Below are 10,086 nucleotides of genomic sequence, written 5' to 3'. Positions count from 1 at the left end.
TCACTGCTTTCTTCTTTCCTTTCATAAAACAGACTTGCAACTAAAAGTACGCCTAAAATAAGATATAAAATAAACAAGAACTGAGAGAAAACAAAAACAATTAAAACAAATCAGAGCTATCAATATTGTCAACAATATGTTTTGATTTTACGAACGTAAACTGAACAATTACCATTATATATATATATATATATGTGTTTGTGTGTGTGTGTTTGTCCCCTGCTATCGCTGACAACCGATGTTGGTGTGTTTATCTCTCCGTAACTTAGCGGTTTGGCAAAAAGAGACCGATAGAATAAGTATTAGGCTTACAAAGAATAAGTCCTGGGGTTGAGTTCTTCGACTAAAACCCTTAAAAGTAGTGCTCCAGCATGGCAGCAGTGAAATGACAGAAACAAGCAAAAGAATATATATAAACTGTAGAGGTCAAACTGTATAATAATAATAATAATAATAATAATATTTTGTCTTGTAGGCATTTCACTAACGAAATAGTTTTGCATTAAGAAGAGTCCTATGGCATGGAATGATGATCAAGGCTGAGATTAGCTTAAGGGGATTTGAAATAATATAGTGTTGATAAAGAAAACAATAAGTACACCCGCTCTAAAAGCTAATGGAACTAAGTATTTGAACGTTATAAAATAATATTTATAGAAAGATAAATCTAAAAGTGTAGTGAAGAAGATACAAACTTGAGTTTATAAGTTTTTCTACATGTAGAAAGAGAAACACCTTTGTAAAGCCATAAGGTCACTGGTACTTTTATGGGTAATATTTTTTTAAACTGATATAGTCAGTGTCCTTTGTCAAGTTTTTTGTCTTTTCTAAAGGAAAATGTTTTTGCCTATTTTGTTAGGCATTGTTTCAATTTAAAGCAATTTTTTTCTTTTAAAATAGCGAAATGTTTTATTGTTTTAAAGCTTCATGTAAATCGATTAAAGAACAATGATTTTACATTTCTAAAAATAAATTGTGCGTCTCTCTCTCTTTTATCATTTCAGTTGGAGCATTGGTTTGAAGCAACACTGAAAGAAAAAAAAGGATTTACAGTGAAAAAAATGGGAGAGGATGGTGCTTGCCTATTTCGAGCAGTTGGTGTGTAGTGAATTATTTTTAACAAAGTCATTTTAATTACTCAAAGTTCAGTAGGAAAATTATTAATAAAACATAAGCAGCTTCATGTTTAATATTCTAAGTGATTATGCTTTTAATAAGTTGGCTGTTTTCTATATTCATATATCTGTATGTATGATTTGAACAAATAGTCATGGCTAATTCAGGATAATTTGTAATTGAAGTGAACTCCTTCACAAAGCAGTTCCAGTTTCAGTGGCAAATTTTATAAGGAAATTTGTCATTCTGAATCTAGTCCCACAAACCTGTGTCCTAACTTGACTTTACTTAGTGAAGCTGAGTGCATGTAAGCACATTAAGTCCTGGAGTGGCAAAATAAATACTGCTTTGTTTATGCATTGAGTATAAAATTTGAGCCCACATCAACTTATTAAAAATGTCTAAATAGATATATTCAACTTGATAGTATCATTTTGAGAAATTTCTTTCCAGTTTTTATAGTTTTATTCTGCAAGTTCAAGAGTTTGTGTATTTCTATGTATGTACCTTCTCAACAGTTTTTTTTGTGTGTCCGAAAATCCCCAGCTGATGCCATGTATTATTCCCTTTCATTTGGCTGATTTTATGTCTACATATTCTGTTGCTTATCTATTGACTAATAATCAGGTTATTAAAAACTGCTTTGTCATTTACTGCATATAGTATATAATTTTTAATGGCTACCATTAATCTGTCACAACCAGTGAGACATTGATATTTTGCTTTAGTGTAGCTGAACTTAAATGTTTTGAAAACTGACTGCTTCAGACCTCAAGTGCTTTACTCTATCATTAACATTCACTTTAATACCTTTAGATGTTGGTGTATTTTCTTTGACTTGTTGAGAAGATATGTGAACCCCAACTATCCTAGTTTTATGCTAAAATTATATAGGAAACATATATTCATTTCAAGGTTTCTCTTTAGAATTTAGCTATTTGTGTGCTGTGCATTCAAATAGAGAATCTTTCTTTCCCTGATTGGCATCCTATCATATTTCACTATTTGTTCATGTTTTTTCAATAAAAAAATATAAATATATTTTTTAATATTGAATGAAAATGGACAACTTGTTATTCACATTGCATATATAATTAATAATAAACCCTTAATAATTAGCCCAACTCAGATTACTCAATGATCCTAACTAGTATTAAGTTATAATTAAAAAAGCATTATATTAATCTGCTTAGTGACATTTATGGCAACTAAGTTTCTAAGTAAAGCTTATTAAACAAAAATATTCCATTTTCAAAATGTAGCTTTAATTTTTTTCTTGTTGAATGAATTTTTAATGAAGCAATCTTTCTTAAAATACGTTTTATAAAGTATTGTAAATATAAAATCCCCTTTCTCTTGAGTGCTGGATTTAAGAGTTTTTCTAAAAATAAGCTTCTGAATTAGAGTAAAATATCAAAGGTGTTTTCTTTGTTACAAATTGATTTTTCCACATTCTTGAGCATTATAGTTTTAAGTTTATAAATATTTTTATAACAAATGAGAAAATAGAGCTAGATATGTAGAGTATTCATGTATTATTTGCTGTGAAACTATGCAAGGAACTCGAGGGCCTAGAGATTTGTTCTTTCATTACTTATTTTCTATATTATTTGTAAAAGGAGCAAAACATGGAATTGTTCCAGAAAGTTCTTTTGACAGAATCATTTTGTCTATGATTATAGAAAATTTTCAAAATTTGCTCTTTCTTTGTCTTTGTTTCTTTCTCTCTCTAAATGCACACAACACACACATGCCCTCATCATTTCAACATCCACTTTGGCATGCTTGCATGGGTCAGATGGAATTTATTGAGGCAAATTTGCTACAGCTGGATGCCTTCCTGTTTTCAGCCATTACTTTTTCCAAACATGGTAATATTTCCCCACAACCAGGCATGTTTTCGCAGAATATTGGAAATGAAAGAAATTAATTTACAACAATCACACAGTGTCAAGACAAGGAGACACCAACATACACACACTCACAATGAATCAAACAGCTGTGTTGTTGGGAAGTTGTTTTCCAACCATGTGGTCTCAGGGTCAGTTCCACTATCTAATTTCTTGGGCATGTGTTTTCTATGGTAGTCTGGGCCAACCAAAACCTTGTGAGTGGATTTGGTTGACAAAAACTTAAAGAAGCCCGTCGTATGTTTTTGTGTGCACTCTTTTCTTGACATCACATGATGATTGTAGATGAGCATCCTGTCATATAAGCATTGTTGTTTGTTTCTGGCCTTCCATGAAAAACGTGTCTGGCAATATTTCTCTGTTGTATGATACTTTGGGCAAGTTTCTTCTACTATAGCCTCAGGCTGACTAAAGACTTGTGAGTGGACTTGGTAAATGGAACCTGAAAAAATACTCATGAGTATTTGTGTGTGTGCTTATGCCTGTGTATGTCTTTGTGTTTGTTTACATCCTGTTTTCATTTATGAAAGTTGTGAAACACTGTCACTGTTATTGTTTTCAGTTCTCAACAACAAATCATCTGATTGCTTTGCACCTTTGATGTTTGTATAGAATATGAGATTGCTTACTTGAAAAACAGGTAAGGGTTAGCTACAGGAAGGGCCACACACTTATCCTCAAACAATGTTTCAATAATATTTTCATCTAATTCATGGGTGTAAAAATGGCTGTAAAAGCAAACATAAGTATATATATGTGTGTATGTATATAAAAAAAATGTGTGTGTGTTTGATTGGGGTCTGTAAAGTTTCTGTCTACCAGATTCTACTACTGATTCTGCCAAGTGTAATTGAGCCCAAAATGATGTAGTTGTGAAGGAAACTTAACACAGCTATGTTTGCTCCTATGTATATATGTATGTATGCATATGTGTATATATAATATGTATAATAATATAAGTAATATATATTTGATGTTAGGAAGGGCATGCCAAATCAGAAAGGAATCTAGTGCAGCTCCTCAGCTTGCCATCTCTGGTCACACCATCCAACCCATGCCAGCATGGTCAATGAACATTAAATGATGTTGATAATACACACACACACACACACACACACAAACTCAGCTTGTGCAAAAACCAAAGAAAATAAGAAGTCAAAGAAGAAAACAGCTGTATATATTTGTATGTGTGAGTGTGTGTATAGGAATGCAAACACAAACACATTCATGTCCTGATATGTCTTTGCCTTCATGTCTCTCACTATCACTCTCTTTGTCTCACTATCTTAAGTTTTCCAACTGGGGTATCCCTGTATCTACTCTACTGTGAGACACCTTATCTGTCCTTTCTATACCTTAGATCTCTGAACTGGCACAAAGCTACACCCCCTTAATACTACTCTTTTCCCAGTTGAAGGTTTTTTTAAAAATTTTGCAAGGTGCTTGGTCAACCTGTTAGTACTGGTGCCACATAAAAAGCACTCAGTACATTATTCTGTAAAGTGGTTAGCTGCAGAAACCATTCCAAAACAAACAGTGGAACCTGGAGTGGTTACTTAACTTACCAGCTCCTGTCAAACTGTCTAACCCATACCAGCATGGAAAATGGACATTAAATGATGATTGCACACACACACACACACACACACATGTACTGTATTTGTATGGAAGTTAGTGGGTACGCATGTGTTGTGTGTGTGTATATTAATATATATGTATATATGTTCATATATATATATTTACACACACACACATATTGCAGGTGGAACCCTAAAAAAAAGTTTCATGATCAAAATTATTAGCTTGATACTGGAAATAGAATGAGTTGTTACATGACATCATCATCGTCGTTTAATGTACGCTTTCCATGCTAGCATGGGTTGGACGATTTGACTGAAGACTGGTGGACCAGAAGGCGACACCAGGCTCCAATCTGATTTGGCAGAGTTTCTACAGCTGGATGCCCTTCCTAACGCCAACCACTCCGAGAGTGTAGTGGGTGCTTTTACATTCCACTGACACAAGGGCCAGTCAGGTGGTACTGGTGACGGCCACGCTCAAAATGGTGTATTTTGCGTGCCACCTGCACAGGGGCCAGTCCATTGTTTTTATTGGGTGGGGGGAGTTGAGGTAGAATGGGAAGAGAGGAAAAAAGGTGAAGAAAATCCGAAAAAAGAAGTGCCATCATCATCATCATTTAACATCCATTTTGCATGCTGGCATGGGTTGGCAGTTTGACATAGGCTAGGCAGAAGACTGCACCAGGCTTCACTGTTTTGGCAGGGTATGGCTGAATGTCCTTAATACCAACCGCTTTACAGAGTGGACTGAGTGCTTTTTACATGGCACCAACAATCTCAGTGAAAAATACATACAGAGTTAGAAGTAGGATGGTGGGCTAAGTGAAGTGTTTGAAGACAGAGTGAATTCAAGGCAAAGTGTGTGTATGTGTTTATATGTGTAAGTGTGATTGTGTGTGTGTCTGAAAGAGGGATTTGGAAAAGTAGTTTTTTTTGTGCATGCATAGTTTCTCTTTGTGACATATTTGTATGTGAGACTGTGCGCATGTGTATGTGGATATGTGTTTATGTACAAGCTGGCTGTTGAATGACTGGCAGTTAAATATTGGGCTAAATGGAAGGTTTTCAGATATAAGAGCATATGCAAGGTATTACATGATTGTATATGTGTTAGTGTGTGTGGGAGTCATGTAGTAATTGTAGTAGTATGGGGGTCATGCAGTGTAATAGCGCATTGCTGCATCCACCAGTGGATGACACCTTTGTACCACTCAGGTGATAACCCTCCAACCCATGAGTCTGTTGAGGTAGTCATTGCTGGTGAGAGTTTTACAAGTTGGCATTGGGTCTCACGGAGGCAAAGTGGCTGAGTTCCTTTTGAGCATTGGGCCTCACGGAGGCTAAGTGGCCGAGTTCCTTTTGAGTGTTAGGCCTCACAGAGGCAAAGTGGCTAACTTCCTTTTGAGCATTGGGTCTCATGGAGGTGAAGTGGCTGAGTTCCTTTTAAGTGTTGGACCTCACGGAGGCAATGACTGAGATCTTAGGCATTATGTTGTCTTGAGAAGAAGATCTGTGAAGCTGAGCAAAATTGCATTCGTGGCAGATACTGGTGTCACACAAATGGCACCCATGCCGGTGGCACATAAAAGCACCCATTATACTCTTGGAGTAGTTGGCATTAGGAAGGACATCAAGCTGTAAAAAACCATGTCAAATTAGGGTGGAGTCTGGTCCAGCCTTCCAGCTTGCCAGCCCCGGTCAAACCATCCGATCAATGTGAGCATGGACAATGGATGTTAACTGATGATGATGATGATGATTGCAAATCCTTTCTCAACTTCTTTTGGTCACCTTTTACAGCACATAGAGGAAATGGGTCTATTTTCTGACATGCCAGTCCCCACACAGTGCTAGATCAATGTGAAATGAAGTTTTGCTCAAAAACACAACATGCTACCTGGTCTAGGAATCAAACTCCTAATCTAGCAATCGTGAAAGCAACACCCTAACCACTATGCCCTGTCTCGAAGAGTAATTTTTTTTATGCATGTGGGACTAATTGTGTTTGTGTATATCTTATAGGTGTGTGTGTGTGTGACACAGAAATGTGACTCGTATATTTTGCACATGTGCATATAAATGATACAAATAATACTTATTTGATTGTGTATGCATGTGCATACCTGCTTGTGTAGGCATGTCTGCATTAGTGACATTGTCAGATGTTGTTTATGTGGGGGAGTGAACCTGAAACAATGTGGTTGTGAAGAAAATAACTTAACCACATAGCCATGCCTACTATTCAGTCCAGGGTGTTGTAGGAGGTGTTAAGGTAAGTGTATGTTAGGGTCGTAAATTGAGGCTGAAAGGAGCATGGGTTTTGAGAGGAAAATGCCTTGAGATTAAGGTTCCAGAATCTAAGGCCAGGCAAAACACTGTTATGTGGCCTGTGAAGCAGAAATAGCAAGAGACTCTGTGTGTGTGTGTAAATATGCTGCCTCACTGTCAAGGTGACTCCTCCGATGTCTGGTTGAGTAGGAGATGAACATGGAAGCTATGGGTGCAAGCCCAGGTGAAGCCACCTGAAGGTGAAATAACCTTATGCTCAGACATTGCTATCATTTTGCAAGGGCAATGGTCAGTGATGGTCTTTCTTGGTCACGGGTGAACAGCCATGATCATGTACGTATGTATGTAGAGATACGTATATGTACATACATACACACATACATACACATATGTATATATATATATATATATATATATATGTGTATATATATCATCATCATCATCATTATTTAGCATCTGCTTTCCATGCTGGCATGGGTTAGATGGTTTGACTGAAATTGGTAAGCTGGGGAGCTGCACCAGGTTCTAGTCTGATTTAGTATGGTTTCTACCTCTGGATGTCCTTCCCACTCCAAGAACATAATGGGTGCTTTTTGTGTGCCACCGGCATGGGTGCCAGTGATACTGGCATTGGCCACAACTATGCTTTATATATATATATATATATATATATATATATATAGGTGCAGGCATGGCTGTGTGATTGAGAAGTTTACTTCTGAACCATGTGGTTTTGAACTCGGTCCTCCTGTATGGCACTTTTTGGCAAGTGTTTTCAGCTATAGTCCCAGGTTGACGAAAGCCTTGAGAATAGATTTGGTTGATGGAAATTGAAGGAAGTCTGTTGTGTATACACATATATGTTTTTATATTTTTCTGTGGCCAGACATGTTGCAGGCTATTAGAAATGAATAGCATTTACAACACTTGCAATGTCAAGACAAGGAGACAGACATACACACACTCACCCACACACTCGCATACCCATACAAGCATACATATATGTATGTCATATACACTTACCTCTATACACAAGTGCACACAACAGGTTTCTTTCAGTTTCCACATACCAAATCTACTCCCAATACTTTTGTTGGCTTGGAGCTATAGAAGACGGTCATTTGCTAAAGCTGACATGTAGTGGCATTTCGGGCAAAGTGTGTGTGTGTGTGGGTGCAGGATGTGTGATTGAGAAGTTTGCTTCTGAACCATGTGGTTTTGGACTTGGTCCTCTTTGGCAAATGTTTCTGTTCTCTTTCTTGTTACCTCTCTCTTTCTGTCTTGCTCTCTCTCTCTCTCTCTAGCCGGGTAACTATGTACCTCTTCTACAGCAAGACACCTGTTTCTGTCTCTCTGTCACACTCTAACCTTTCATCATCTGACACAAGATCACCTCCTCCAGTGCTCCCTCTCCTCTTTGATTTCCTTGTTTTGCCAGTTACTTGGTGACCCTGCTGGTACCACATAAAAGGCATTCAGTCCACACTGTGCAGTGGTTGGCATTTGGAAGAGCATCTGGCTGTAAAGACCACACCAAAACTGACCACTTGTGTTGGTGCCCTGTAAAAAGCACTCAGTCCACTCTGAGGGCTGGTTGGTGTTCGAAAGGGCATCTCACATGCAAAAACAGACACAGTAGCCTGGGGTAGTCGTCTACCTGGCCAACTCCTGTCAAATTGTGCAACCCATGCTAGCATGACAGGCTATTACATGGTTTTGGTTTCAGTCCTACTGTATTGCACCTTGGACAGACTTTCCCAGGCTCACCAATGACTAATGACTAAAAGAAGCCTGTCAAATATGTATATGTGTGTTACCTTCATGCAGGTGATGTTCTTTGTTTCCAATCTTGTGTGAAAACATGTCTGGCCAGGGAAAAATATTACCTTGCTTGGAAACAGGTGAGGGTTGGTGACAGGAAGGGCATTTGGCTGTAGAAAATTCGCCTCAACAAATTCAATCTGACTCATGCAAGTATGGAAAAGTGGATCTTAAAACAATGTGAATGTATATTATACGTATGTATTTGGGTATGTGTATCTATATATGTTTGTAGATATGCAAATGTGCTTATGTATATAAAGGTATCTATTTATGTGTACATATATTTATTTACATATATGCAGATATGTATGCATTTATAGTGATATTGTGTGTATCTATATATATATATATATATATATATATATATATATATATATATATGTATAAATGAAATATTCAAACACTGAGATTTGAAGTTAGATGTCACTACTGTTCATATCATCTGTGGATAAATTCAAAATTTGATATCACCAGTAGTAGCATGGGTGGAACGCAGTTATGATAGCTTTAAGGAGCTATGAAATATAAATTTGCACGAAGCGTAATGATGCTTAATGAGCATCTACCTGCTAGAAATAAGAGCCCAGTCTTAAATAATCCACCGTAGCACACCAATATAACAGAGAAAAACAGTGTGCGAGGAAAACAGAAAGAATTAAAACATTTAACAGCACAAATAAAAATATTATGCAATTAGGGATATCCACAAACCAGGTTTCGGCTTTTGGTTATTCAACCTTGAGCCTCGTCAGTGTGGACTACCAGTTTAAATCCATGACTGTTCACGTTAGTCTCTGACTGTGCAACTGGTTTTGTTTTGCGTTAAAATCAGAGCACATGGTGCGTAAAAATATATAAATGAAATATCCAAACACTGAGATTTGAAGTTAGATGTCACTACTGTTCATATCATCTGTGGATAAATTCAAAATTTGATGATATCACCAGTAGTAGCATGGGTGGAACGCAGTTATGATAGCTTTAAGGAGCTATGAAATATAAATTTGCACGAAGCCTAATACATGTGAAGGTACATGGCTCAGTGGTTAGAGCATTGAGCTTATGATTGGGAGGTTGTGAGTTTTAATCCCGGAACGGGCTGTGTGTTGTGTTCTTGAGCAAGACACTTTATTTCAGTTCACTCAGCTGTAGAAATGAGTTGCGACGTCACTGGTGCCAAGCTGTATCAGCCTTTGCCTTTCCTTTGGATAACATCAGTGGCATTGTGAGGGATGGCTGGTATGTATGGGTGACTTCTGGTCTTCCATAAAAACGACCTTGCCTGGAATTGTGCCTAGGAGGGTAACTTTCTAGGTGCCATCCCATGGTCAGTCATGACCGAAGGGGGAATCTCAGCATATATATAT

General features: G+C 37.2%; 1 protein-coding gene across 1 annotated transcript in view; it reads left to right on the top strand.

Moving 5' to 3' along the window:
• LOC106881643 (OTU domain-containing protein 5) overlaps positions 1–10,086 on the top strand; it is a 43,509-nt gene that overhangs the window by 4,193 nt on the left and 29,230 nt on the right. The window contains exon 2 of the mRNA XM_014932108.2: positions 1,005–1,098. Within this exon, the coding sequence (XP_014787594.1) occupies positions 1,005–1,098 (94 nt within the window). The remainder of the gene's footprint in view (positions 1–1,004; positions 1,099–10,086) is intronic.

This window comes from Octopus bimaculoides, chromosome 6 (assembly GCF_001194135.2).
Source record: "Octopus bimaculoides isolate UCB-OBI-ISO-001 chromosome 6, ASM119413v2, whole genome shotgun sequence".
Lineage (NCBI taxonomy): Eukaryota > Metazoa > Mollusca > Cephalopoda > Octopoda > Octopodidae > Octopus > Octopus bimaculoides.
The sequence above is the reverse complement of the archived record's forward strand: the minus strand, read 5'-3'. Positions and strand labels throughout refer to the sequence as shown.